Source organism: Myotis yumanensis, unplaced genomic scaffold (assembly GCF_028538775.1).
Source record: "Myotis yumanensis isolate MYYU_CA2020_CCGP unplaced genomic scaffold, mMyoYum1.0.hap1 SCAF_8, whole genome shotgun sequence".
Taxonomy (NCBI): Eukaryota; Metazoa; Chordata; class Mammalia; order Chiroptera; family Vespertilionidae; genus Myotis; species Myotis yumanensis.
Window position 1 is genome coordinate 17,933,099 of NW_027223759.1, and position 14,262 is coordinate 17,947,360.

A 14,262-nucleotide genomic window follows, 5' to 3' on the forward strand; every position below is an offset into this window, starting at 1 on the left:
CAGTATGTTCCATTTCCATGCCTCTGATTCTATTTTATTCACCAGTTTATTCTGTTCATTAGATTTCTTATTTGTTTATTTTGATTTTTAGATTCAATTATTGATAGGCATGTATTTGTTGCCATTTTGTTGTTCATATTTTTGATCTTTTTTTTTCTTCTTAAAGAATACCCTTCAACATTTCATATAATGTTTGGTGGTGATGAACAACTTTAGCTTTTTCTTGTCTGTGAAGCTCTTTATCTAATCTTTAATTCTAAATGATAAGCTTTGCTGGGTAGATTAATCTTGGTTGTAAGTTCTTGCTATTCATCACTTTGAATATTTCTTGCCACCCCCTTCTGGCCTGCATAGTTTCTGTTGAGAAATCAGCTTACAGTCATATGGGCACTCCCTTATAGATAACCAACTGCTTTTCTCTTGCTGCTTTTAAGATTTTCACTTTGTGTTTAGCCCTTGGCATTTTAATTATGATGTACCTTGATGTGGTCCTCTTTGGGGTTACTCTTGTTTGGGACTCTCTGTGCTTCCTAAACTTGTAAGTCTATTTCTTTCACCAGGTAGGGGACGTTTTCTGTCATTATTTCTTCAAATAGGTTTTCATTATCTGGTGCTCTCTCTTCTTCTGGCACCCCCATAATATGAATGTTGGTGTACTTGAAGTTGTCCCAGAGGCTCCTTACACTATATTCATATGTTTGAATTCTTTATTCTTTTTGCTCTTCTGGTTGGGTATTTTTTGCTTCCTCATATTTCAAATAGTTGATTTGATTCTCAGAATCCTCTCCTCTACTGTTGAATCCCTACATATTATGCTTTTTTTAGTCAGATGTCCACTCTGGTCCTTTTCCATTTTTTGGAGGTTTCTAGAAGATTCTTGAGTAACTCTATAACCATGGTTTTGAACTCTATATCCAGTAATTTGCTTTCTTCCATTTCTGACATGTTTCTTTGTCTCTGCATTTTGGCTGATTTGCTGTGTTTGTTTCCAGTTATTGGGCAGAGCTGCTATTTCTCCTTGAGTTGGTAGAGTGGCCTTGTGTAGGAGGTATTCTATAGGACCCAGTGGCTCAGCCTCCCCAGTCACCTGAGCTGGGAGCTCTAGGTGCACCCCTTTTTAGGCTGTGATCACAATCTTGTTGTAGTTGAGCCTTGATTGCTGTTGGTGTCACTGGGAGGAATTGACTTCTAGGCCAATTGGCTGTGAGGCCCAGCTGCAACTACAGTGGGAGAGCTGCTGTGCAGGAGATAACCTTATTGAGCAGGACTTGCTTCAGTGGGGCATTGGTGCTCACTGAGGCTGTTCCTTGAGAGTGTATCTTATGGATGTGTAGAGTTGTAATCTGGTATGGTCTGACACTGACCACTGGGTACACTGGCTCTCGGGTCTCCAGGGAGGTTGCAAAGTCAGCCACTGCCTGGGGCCTCCCAGCAGTAGCTTCAGTGAGATCTGCAGATTCCTCCTCTTTGTATTGAGTTTGGAAGTGCCCAGACAAGGCCCAGCTGTGAAGCAAGGCAGGCTGGTGCTGGTGCTGGGTCTTGGGGGCCTTTTATTGATAGGTTTGGGGCTCCCTGACACACCTGCAGCTTGTTTGAGCAAGGACAGGCCATTAATATGCAAAAGCTGCTATACAGCTTGTGTGGGGTTGTAAATTGGATGAGGACAGGGTCTTAGGGAATCACCAGGCAGAGCAAACAGAATGGTTACCAGTCAGCCTTTCCACTGGGAAGGTCTCAGTATAGGAACAATCATCTCTGTCTGGGAGAAAGCTGCCCCCAAGTTCCTGCCCATATGCCAGACAATCCAATTTCTCCTTGTGTGTGTCTGTTTCCCCCACAACCTCACCCCTGGTGCTGGAGCTCAGAGGAAGCAGGACCTTGTAAGTTCAGTTCATGGTACCAGCCTTTTAAGAGGAACAGCTGGGTCTCTAGCAGCCTCTATGTCACTGCGCACCAATCTGAACTCGTTTTTACAACCTGTAGTTCTTACTGCCCCTAGGGACTTCTTTTCCCAGCTCTGGGACCTCTTGCTCCTCATAGTGGCCTCTGCAGAGATGAATTCCCTCCCAATTAAAAAAGTGGCACCAGCCCATTTTGTGCCTCCACACCTTCTACCAGTCTCAGTGTGCTTTGATCTTTACTTCCATAGTTGTAGGAATTCCATTTAGCCAGCTTTCCAGTAGTTCAGGATGATAGTTGTTTTGTATTTTAGTTGTAATTTTGATGTGGTTATGGGATGCAGTGAGTACATGCATTTACCTACACTGCCATCTTCAAATTCAGTCATTTTTTTATTTTTTTTTTAGTACTCTGTAAATTTATTATGGATGTTCTTGAGATATATTTATTTATTCTTAAGAGTTTCTAGTTTAAAAAATATACATATATTTTTTATTTATTTTAGAGAGGAAGGGAGAGGGAGAGAAATAGAATCATCAATGATGAGAGAGAATCATTGATCAGCTGCCTCCTACATGCTCCCTACTGGGGATAGAGCCCACAACCTGGGCATGTGCCCTGACTGAGAATGGAACCCTAACCTCCTGGTTCATAGGTCGACACTCTATCACTGAGCCGTGCTGGCTTGGCAAGAGTTGTTCGTTTTTCAGCCATATCAGCTGGTTAAGACTAAGGCATGAAAATTCTCATTAAAAAATTTAGATTGGTTAAAACATCTGGCCATTTGTATTTTCTTATTAATTGTCCTTCAGAGTCAACTCCTTATCACCTACCTTCTGGATCCATACTACAGAATGTCTTCTCTGTATAATAGGCATTTACTATAATCCTGTCTGCTCTTGGCTGAGTTTCCCAAATTTCGACCACCTAGCTGGAGTGCAGACCCTATGCTTCCTTCCAACTTAACTCTACTTCTATCTAATGTGCTTACTGTCTAAAACCTTTCCTTTAATTCACTGCTCCAGCGGGACCTATCATTATTTCTGGGACTTGGAGGATAGAGACTCTCCTATGATGCAGAAGCTGTGAATGAAACTGTGTGGGTGCAGGCCTAGCAATTTCTGGCCTGGGCAAGCAGGAGACAGGACAAACACAGAACACAGGCTTGTTATTACTGCTGGTATAATGGAGATTATATTGATATATACCACATGAAAGTACTGAATGAGTTAAATAATAGTAAAGGCCTTAAAACTGTGATGAGCACATAAGAAGCATGCAATACGTGTTAACTATCATTAATATCATTCTTAGATTTGATTACATTCTTCCAATAGCTTAACATTCAGGCAGTAAATTTTATTTTATTTTTTTAATTGCTTTTGCCAGATCCTTGGTTTAATCTCCAATTAAACAGGCAGAGTTCTGAGGGATAGTGTCATTTATTTCAGTCATGCAAGAGTGACCATGTTGTGGAAAATGATAAACCAAAGAAGAGTACACATGACTACTTATCTAAAGTGAAGGTTTGATGGCAGAGAAATAGAGGTGAAAAAGACATAACAGGTGCTAGGGCTGCATTTAATAAGTGAAATAGAGGTGTGTGGTTGCTAGTAGTAGTTAAGAAAGAGTAATGTACATCTACACAATGGAATACTATGCTGCGGTAAAAAGAAGGAATCTTGCCATTTGCAACAGCATGGATGGAACTGGAGAGCATTATTCTAAGTAAAATAAGCCAGTCAGAGAAAGATAAATACCACATGATCTCACTCATTTGTGGAATATAGTGAACAACATAGGCTGATGAACAGGGACAGATTCAGAGACAGAGAAGCAGCGATCAGACTGTCAAACCTCAGAGGGAAAGTATGGGAGGGTGGGGATTAGGGGGAGAGATCAACCAAAGGGCTTGTATGCATGCATACAAGCCCAACCAATGGACACAGACAACAGGGAGATGGGAGCATGAGGTGGGGGGGGGGGGGTCGTATTATGGGGGCTGATATCACATATGTAATACCTTAATCTATAAATAAATTAAAGATTGGGGAAAAAAGAAAGAGTAATGAGGGAGAAAAATCTGGGATGAAGAGAGAATGGTGGCAGTTAGATGGCCTAACATTTCTTTCAGCACAATTGTTAGTCTGTATTTGTCATTATAGATTAATGCAGTTGCTCATAAGCTAATATTGAGTTTATTAGAAGTGACATTGAGTGATGTTTAAAAGAAAATCAGAAAGCTTCCTGCTTGATATTTATTCATTTGTCATAGATCTTCAAAATTACATGATGTCTTACATAAAATATATTTCTTTGATCCTTTGTTTTATGAGGAAAAAATCAGTTCTGAAATGAAATAATGTATTATCTTGCTAACTCTTCCTATCCTCCTTTTTCTCCATGATTTAGATACCAGATGACAATTTTAGCATTCCAGAGGGTGAAGAGGATCTGGCAAAAGCAATTCAGATGGTTCAAGAACAGGATACAGATACTCAAATTTTGGTGAGTTTGAACATAACCATAACCTACAGTTTACCAGTGATAAATTTCTGTGTGAAGTTTTGCAAGTTGTTTACATTTCAAGTACTTCACTTATTAAATGCAGCCCTAGCACCTGTTATGTCTTTTTCACCTCTATTTCTCTGCCATCAAACCTTCACTTTAGATAAGTAGTCATGTGTACTCTTCTTTGGTTTATCATTTTCCACAACGTGGTCACTCTTGCATGACTGAAATAAATGACACTATCCCTCAGAACTCTGCCTGTTTAATTGGAGATTAAACCAAGGATTTGAAACATTTATGTACAGAATTTGATACTGTATGAAGATTCTACAATCCGCTTTATAAGCATTCTATGTCTTTGCCTCTCCCCACCCCCCTATTGAAATATTTAGCTCATAGGGAATGCCCAATATATTATGATATTTTTTCCTTGTGAGGCCTATGAACTAATACCATTAAAGAATATGGTGGAGAATGCTTTATGATTGTAATACCACCAGCTAAAAGTAAATACAATGATGGCATTCCTATAAAATTAAAAAAAATCATTTAAAAGTTCATAACAATTTAATGATGATAACAAAATATTTTAAAGTGCTTAATATTTCATACCAACACTAATTAAGAAGGATGAATTTTAAAAATGTTGTAACTTTGTTTGATAAAGAAATGTGAAGGAAATTGTGATATTCTCATTTAGTTACAGATTTGACTTCCTCAGTGCAAAATAGTGTGTGATAGACTTCACTCCATATTCTGCCTGTGTCAGTCTTTTCATATTTTGTAGACTTTTTCTGTCTAGAAATCCAGTAACTCCTTTATAAAATATCTGTCTGTTAAAGAAACAAAACAATACAAAACAAAAAACCTCAAGAAGAGGAGTTCTTGAATCTGGAACTGATTATATTCTGTTATGAATGAAAGACTCTAGCTCATAGTAAACTGCATTTTCTAATGCATCCTATAGATATAGTTTCCCTTCTATTTAGACACAAAGCGAAGTCTCAATGCAATAATTTACAGGAATAGTTTTAAAATACAGCATTTTGAATGATGAGCAGTTTACCCACTGCTCATCATCTTCCCTCTTGCTTTACGTCATTAAGTAAAGAAGGATTTAAAAAATACACTAAGTATTACTCATTCATTTTATTACTTGGTAAGTAAGGTAGATATGTCTAACATAGTGCTTGGTGCATAGGAGGAACTAAATGAATGGCAGTTGAGTAAGTGAATGGATAGAGTCATAGAATGAAAATATTATGACCCAAATTATAATTGCTTCTTTGTATCTGGTGTCATGCTGGAATCTGTTTGTAAATCCAAAGATAAATCCAAGGAAGACAATGGGGTAGCTGTCATATCTACTGTACCAAATATCAGTAATTCTTTTCATCAATTTTTCAGAATTTTTTTTTAATCACAACCTTGCAAGAATTAACTTTCTAGATTTCTGGCATATTTATAGCTGGTTGACTCTCATTTAAGTTCTATATACTTTTTTTTTCTTTTTTTTAGTTCTTTGGGGGAATGATGCTATGCAGAAAATTTACAAACATTGCCCTTTAGCTTTGAAAATTAAATATAGGTTCTTTTTATGATAAGCATATCAATTATGTATTCTATTTTTTTAAATATATTTTTATTGATTTCAGAGAGTAAGGGAGAGGGAGAGAGAGATAGAAATATCAATGGTGAGAGAGATTCATTAATCGGCTGCCTCATCACGCCCCCTACTGGGGATCACCTGCAACCCAGGCATATGCCTCTGACCGGAATTGAACCTGGGACCCTTCCTTCTGCAGGCTGATGCTCTATCTACTAAGCCAAACCAGCAAGGGCTAATTTGTTTTTTATTTCTATAGTATTTTATCTTCAAAAACTAGATTTGAATTGTGCCATGGGCTTTCTGTTTCAAAGAATATTTATTGCTTATTAACCCAACTTCTTTTTGTTATGATTTTATTACATCTGTTTAGAAATAAGATATATATTCTTCTATATTAGAGGATGCAATAGTCTCTATTCAATGAGAACTTTTAAAATGTTCATTAATGATTGCAAGTGAAAGATCATGGTTTTGGGAAAGTTAAATATAATTAAATAGTTGGAAATAGTTTAAAAATAATTGAAATAGTTGAAATAATTGAAAGTTTAGGTGTTTGCAAATTTGTTCTCTCAAAGGTCATACAGTCAATATTTTAGGTTTTGAGGGCTGTATCATCTATCCCAACAAAAAAAGTTGAAAAATTGCACAAACTAGTAAATAAATCAATGCCATTAATAAAAGATTTGATGTTTTCAAAATAATTAATTACACATTTAAATTTTAGGAGCAGAAAACAGTTCTTCCTTCAAAGCATGTAGTACCTGAAGTAATAGAAGACTTTCTCTGCAATTTCCTGATCAAAATGGGAATGACCAGAACTCTTGATTGTTTTCAATCTGAATGGTAAACAATAATGTAGATAAAGAGTTATTAAAAATGCTAACATTTAACATGTGCACTTTAACCTTTTTATAAGACTGAAGTCACTCAGTGTACACAAAATGGATGAAATGGATGGAAACCTTTCCCATCCCCACTGCTGACACCACAACATACAAACACACATACACACACACACACACACACACCCAAGCACCCTCACTCAACACATATATGCACATAATCAGAATATCATCTTTCTGAAATAAAAATATTAGGTGATTTTTAAACATCTAGAAAATGGAATATTTATTTTCTGGAGTTATATAATATAATACAAAGCTATTTTATGAAATACTTTCCCTAATATTTTCTGCATAATTAGTAAGGGTTTTATTTCCTGCATTAAGAATTCCTACTAACAGTACTACTTTGCTTATTTTACTTACTAGAGTCCTGGTGCATGAAAATTCATGCACTCGGGGGAGTCCCTCAACCTGGCCTGCATCTCACAGTCCGGGATCCCTCGGGGGATGTCCACCTGCCGGCTTAGGCCTGCTCCCCGGGGGATCGAGCCTAAGCTGGCAGTCAGACATTGCTCTGGCAGCCTGGGAGCCCTCAGGGGATGTCCAACTGATGGCTTAGGCCTGCTTTCCACAGTTGGACATCCTTAGTGTTGCCGTGGAGGCAGGAGAGGCTCTTGCCATGCCACTGCCAATGTGCTCACAGCCATCAGACTGGCTTGTGGCTGAGCAGAGCTCCCCATGTGGGAGTGCACTGACCATCAGGGGGCAGCTCCTATGTTGAGTGTCTGCCCCCTGTTAGTCAGTTAGTGTCATAGTGACTGGTAGTTCCTAGTCGTTCTGCTGTTAGGGTCAATTTGCATATTACCCTTTTATTATATAGGCTAGTGTGATGGCCTGCCTTTCTCTACTCACACAAATGATCAATTCCTTTTTTAAAATATATTTTATTGAATTTTTACAGAGAGGAAGGGAGAGGGATAGAGAGTTAGAAACATCGATGAGAGAGAAACATCGATCAGCTGCCTCCTGCACACCCCCCACTGGGGATGTGCCTGCAACCAAGGTACATGCCCTTGACTGGAATCAAACCTGGGACCTTTCAGTCCGCAGGCTGACACTCTATCCACTGAGCCAAACCGGATAGGGCGATCGATTAATTTTCTGTAAGTTTTCCTTCATTTACAAAGTAAGTGGGAACATTTTCAAATGATGCCTAAAGACCAGATTCTTTTTGTCATAATTGAATTTTAATAACTTATTGGTTGTAAACTTTAGCAGGCATGCTGTCTTTGTGCCTTTGCTGCAGCAGGAATGTCACCAGACATGTTTTCTGTGTCCTATTATATATATACTAGAGGCCCGGTGCACAAAAATTTGTGCACTTGGGGGAGTCCCTCAGCTAGGCCTATGCCCTCTTGCAGTCTGGGACCCCTCAGAGGATGTCCACCTGCTGGCTTAGGCCCAATCCCTGGGGGATCGGGCCCAAGTTGGCAGTCAGACATCCCTCTGGCAGCCCGGCAGCCCTCGAAGGATGTCCACTTGCCAGGAGAGAGCAAGCCTAAGCTGCAGTTGGACATCCTTAATGCTGCCGAGGAGGCAGGAGAGGCTCCCACCACCACCGCTGTACTGGCAGCCGTCAGCCTGGCTTGTGGCTGAGCAGAGCTCCCCCTGTGGGAGTACACTGACCACCAGGGGGCAGCTTCTGCATCGAGTGTCTGCCCCCTGGTGGTCAGTGTGTGTCATAGTGACCAGTCATTCCCAGTGGTTCTGCTGTTAGGGTCAATTTGCATATTATCCTTTTATTATATAGAATAGAGGCCTGGTGCATGGGTGGGGACCGGCTGGTTTGCCCTGAAGGGTGTCCCAGATCAGATTGGGGGTCCCGCTGGGGTGTCTGGCCATCCTGGGTGAGGGGCTGATGGCTGTTTGCAGGCTGGCCACACCCCCTTTAGGGTGGGGGGTCCCCATTGGGGTGCCTGGCCAGTTTGGGTGAGGGGCTGAGGGCTGTTTTCAGGCTGCCCAAGCCCCCCTGGTGATGGAAGCTCCCAGCCTCTCCTTTTTTTCTTTTTTTTAATTCTGGGATTTATTTACCTTCTATAATTGAAACTTTGTAGCCTTGAGAGGAGCTCAGAGCTGGCCAGGGCGGGCGGGAGGGAAGCCTCTTGCTCACTCCAGCTCTGTGGACACGGCTGGCTGAAAGCAGGGATCTGGGGTTTATTTACCTTCTATAATTGAAACCTTGTTTCTTTGAGTGGAGCTCAGAGCCAGGCACGGCAAGCGGGAAGCTTGGCTTCCTCCATCATTGGGGCAACCAAGCCTCCAGCTTGCTCCAGCTCCGTGGCTGCCGGCCGCCATCTTGGTTGGGTTAATTTGCATATAGTCTCTCTGATTTGCTGGTGGGCGTGGCATAAGGCATAGCGAAGGTACGGTCAATTTGCATGTTTGTCTTTTATTAGTGTAGATGATTTCAAAGAGGAAAGGAGAGGGAGAGAAAGATAGAAACATCAATGATGAGAGAGAACCATTGATGGGCTGCTTCCTGAAAGCCCCCTACTGGGGATTGAGCCCGCAACCCAGGCATGTACCCTTGAGAGGAATTGAACCAGGGACCCTCAGTCAGCAGGCCAATACTCTATCCACTGAGCCAAACCAGTGGGGCACAATGTCCTATTCTTTAACAAAATATTATTAAGTAATCAGATATGAAATTTTGGTCTTTAAAAGCCATTGCATATTATAGAAAGAGGGAACAATATACTATGTTAAGATGTTTATAATGTTTTTTAGTTAATCCTAGTTTTAAATATAGGGGTAATTTGTAATTTCTACTAATCCAACTGTAGTGTAATTTTTATTTTCTGTTCGTTTTTTGGTTCTCATCTACTTGGTCCATACACATAGAAGAAATTAGTTTTTTTTTAAAAAAAAAAACAAATATATATATATATATATATAGAGAGAGAGAGAGAGAGAGAGAGAGTGTTCAGAGAGGAAGGGAGAGGGAGAGGAATAGAAACATCCATGATGAGAGAGAATTATTGATTGGCTACTTGCAACCCAGGCACGTGCCCTGACCAGGAATTGAATCATGGATGCTCAACCACTGAGCCACGCTGGCCAGGTGGTTTTCTTATTTTAAATTGCACATCTAATGTTAATGCATTAAACGAGGAGAACCATTTTTTATTATTATAATTCAGGGAAAAGAGCAAGTTTGATGGAAGAAAATAATACTGTTCCTATTAAATCTGGAAATCATGTGAATGTTTTTTATAAAAATGTCCCTAAAATAATTACAAATGTATTAGAAATATATTTTTGTATAAGTAGACAGATGGTTAATATGCGGTACTAATGAAATTAAAGATTAATGTGGTTCAATTACCTTCTCTTCTTCTGAGAATAGGACATGTGGTGCTTACATGTTTGGCCAGTCTAAAGTGTGACATGATCCCCTTGGAGACATGTGGAACCAAGTATACTCTTAACAATTAGGTGTTTGCCATATTGTCCTTTGAGATTTAGCAGTTTGAATTGAGATGAAATGTCAGGAAAGTGCAATTGTGCTCGGAATTTTAGAACCCCAAGTAAGCATACCATTTAGCATAATATACAATCAGAAAGAAAAATTTTTTTTAAATATCATATTATTTGGGTCTAGTAGTACTGTCGTTCTAATAATTTTATCCTTATCCCTGGTGGCCAGTTTGTAATGAGATTGCACATCGTTTGTACTAAGATTATACTGAATTGGATATTTTTATTTCACATGTAACATTTTGACATTGACCAGAAACCTTTACGTATTCTGCATAATAGGATTATAGGAATGTTAAATAATTACTTCTATCATTCTTATTATGGAGAAAAACATATATCATTGCCAGGAATTCTTGAATCTTACAAAGAGTTGCAACCAAGGTTTTTCCATTGTTAGTTTGTAAAAACAGACAAACAGAAATATTCAAAATAAAAACAAACAAATACCTGGGTACTGAAATTTGATTTGTGTCCTTCCAATTCTCAAACAGTAATTGAAATAATTTTTTTAACTTGGGGTCCACAAACTAAGACCCTTGAGCCAACTCTAGCTCACCTTTTGTTTTCATAAAGAAGATTTTATTGGAACAAAAGTCATCACAAAAGAAAAAATGATGCTTACTCTTATTGCACTGTTTATATATTCACTGAAATTCTAGCATATTAGTATCCATTTGTGGCAGGGGGTCTTAAGGTCTTTTGGTATATACACAGATCTTATGAAAGCCTATGCACTTTCTCCACGAAATATATGTATTTACTCAATTTGTATAGAACTACAGTTAGTTTATCGACCTTAATGTAAATTTATTGGCAGTAATTACTTGGCAATTCTATTGGTAGTACATTGTATTTCTAGTTCCTAATACTTATATATGAATAGTTTTCAGTTTTAATCTTAGGGAAGTGACTAAGGAGGAAGGATTAAAGAAGACTAGGATATTTCTTTAAAATACACACACAGCCCAGCCAGTGTGGCTTAGTGGTTGAGCATTGACCCATGAACCAAGAGGTCACAGTTCTATTCTAGGTCAGAGCATATGCTGGATTTCAGGCTGGATCTTCATGGGTAGGTGGGTAGAGAGGGTTGGGTGGACTGAGGTAGGGATGGGGGTAGGAAGGCATGCAGGAGGCAACTGATGGATCGATGGTTCTCTCTCATCATTGATATTTCTCTCTCTTTCTCTCTCTCTCCCCATTCCTCTCTCTGAAATAAATTAATTTTTTTTTTAAATTAAAATAAAATACACACACGGAACCAAAAATCTTCTGTAGGAATATGCAGATTTTACTGTGAAATTTCCAGTTGTAGATTATAATTATACTAGTTTTAGTGAGTTTAAAGTCAACCGGTATTTTTACATGATGCTATAAATTTTCCTTGGTAAAGTAACTTTTGAATGTCTTAGATATAGTTGTTGTAATATGTGTTATGTTTGACTTTTACTCATTTTACCACATCTTAATTTATTTACATAGTGTTTATTTTAGAGGATTCTATATCACCTTTTTTTTTTTCTTACTGAAGTAATTTTTTAGTGATTTCTTTCTGCATTAAATAAAGGAAGTTGCCGAAACCAATTTTATGCTCAGAAAAACTTTATGGTCCAATACTTCAATCAATCCTTATGCCTTTTCTTCTGAGATAAGTATACATCACATCTGAAATATGGATAAAAAGTGAATTTATGATTAAATGGTTATCAATTTGCTGTTTTAGAAATCATGGCAAATATTACTTACTATTGACTCAATTATCTTAACCTTTCTCTTGCTGTTTTTTTTTTTTAAATTTCAGGTAACATATGACTATTAATGTGTAATAATAATAAAGTTAAGATTTGTAATATGAAAATACTGATAATTAAACATTTTAAAACGAATGCTCTGCCCATTCATAGCAAGCTTTTTAAAGATGCATTTACTAATAACTTTATTACTTGAAATGTTTTTATTACTGTTTTTTATTTAGCTTTATTAATTTCTACATATAATGATTAAAATTGTAATTATTTACAAATCTATAAATGATTTTCTGATGTTTCTCCTTATTTCATTGTGGAAATAGAAGTGCCACGACCCCTGCCTCCCTCTCTCCCAACCTGCTGCCCCTGTGCTCAGGCATTCCCTTCCACCTGACACCTAAGGCCTCCTCTCCCTCCTGGACTGAGCTCCTCTGGCTCATTCAAGGACATTGCTCCTCCAATTGACCCCTCTCTTTACTGCACTTTTAGCTTTTCCCCCTTTCTGCTAGATCATTCCCATAAGCATACAGATGTGCAATAACGTGTGTCATGTATTTTAAAAAAGAGAAATAAAAACATTCCCTGAACTCCACATCCTCTTCTAGGTTCATCTTGATTTCTTGGCTCCGCTTTATAGCATGTATCCCTGGAAGAGCTTGGTGCCACTCCTCCTTTCCAACTCTCTCATACCTGCTCTAGTTTCACCTTCATCTCCATGACTCTCCTGAAACCATTTTCGGTGACTTCACTTTGCCAGATTGAGCAATTGATCCTCAGTATTCCTCTTATTCACCCTCTTTGTGTCATTCATTTCTTCCTTGCAGCACTGTATTCACTTGATTCCTGAGCCACAACTCTCATATTCTCCCATTACTTCACGGCTTATTCTCTTGTTTAGTCTCTATGTAGTAGTATTTCCTTTTCTTCCCATTCTTAAACAGTCCTAGGACTTCTTCACTTCTCTACATTCACTCCCTAGCTGGCCTCATCCAGTCTTGTGACTTTAAATAGTATCTATTCACTGATGATTCCCAAAGTTAAAGTACATGTCCTGACATTTTTCCTGAACTCTGGACATGTATATCCAGTATTCTTCTTCACTTGATTTTCCAGAAGACATATTGCATTTAACATGACTAAGAACAATTCCTTGATTTCTTTAATCATCCAGTTCCTATGGCATTTGTCCCTGTATCAGTAAATGGCTATCTGTTGCTCACCCAGAAACCTTGGAATCAGCCTTGACTTCTCTTTCTAACCACCCCCTGACAGCTGATCTTTAAGAAAATCCTGTTGGCTCCACCTTTACAGCATGTCCAGAGGGGCCCATTTTTCCTAATCTCCTCTGCTACCAACTTTGTTCACGCCACCGTTCTCTCTCTCTCTCGGACTATGGTAGCAGGCTCTGAGCTAGTCTCTCTGATTCGACTTTTGCTCCTCCAGACTTAGTTTAGTGAAACTAGAGCAGGTGTGAGAGAGCGTCTCCCATCTTTGAAAGCCTACCCGTGGCTTCAGTCTGATTCAGAGTAAAATCGCATTCCTTTTTCTGGCTCCCTGCTCTCTCCTTGACCCATCTCTTACATGAGATAACTCTCCATAGACTGGCTTTTTTCTCTTTATTGTACATGCCAAGCACTTCCCTGTCTCAGAGCCTTTACCATTCTTTCTGTCAGCCAAGAATACTCTCCCACATATCCACATGGCTTAGTCCAGTGATGGCAAACCTTTTGAGCTCGGCGTGTCAGCATTTTGAAAAACCCTAACTTAACTCTGGTGCCGTGTCACATATAGAAATTTTTTGATATTTGCAACCATAGTAAAACAAAGACTTATATTTTTGATATTTATTTTATATAGTTAAATGCCATTTAACAAAGAAAAATCAACCAAAAAAATGAGTTCGCGTGTCACCTCTGACACGCGTGTCATAGGTTCGCCATCACTGGTTAGTCTCTCATTTCCTTCAGTTCTCTGCTCAAATAGCTCTTTGTCAGTCATAGTGATATTCTCTCTGGCCATCCTATATAAAATATGTCAACACCACCACCACCCTCCAATTCAGTCTCTCTTTCCCTGTTACCCTGCTTATTTTACTTTATATAGAACATATCAC

The 14,262-nt window shown here is 38.8% G+C and overlaps 1 protein-coding gene across 1 annotated transcript in view; it reads left to right on the forward strand.

The window, feature by feature from the left end:
- SPAG16 (sperm associated antigen 16) overlaps positions 1-14,262 on the forward strand; it is a 612,125-nt gene that overhangs the window by 12,289 nt on the left and 585,574 nt on the right. Inside the window, exons 3-4 of the mRNA XM_070423299.1 lie at positions 4,312-4,407; positions 6,744-6,862. Coding sequence (XP_070279400.1) covers positions 4,312-4,407; positions 6,744-6,862 — 215 coding nt within the window. The remainder of the gene's footprint in view (positions 1-4,311; positions 4,408-6,743; positions 6,863-14,262) is intronic.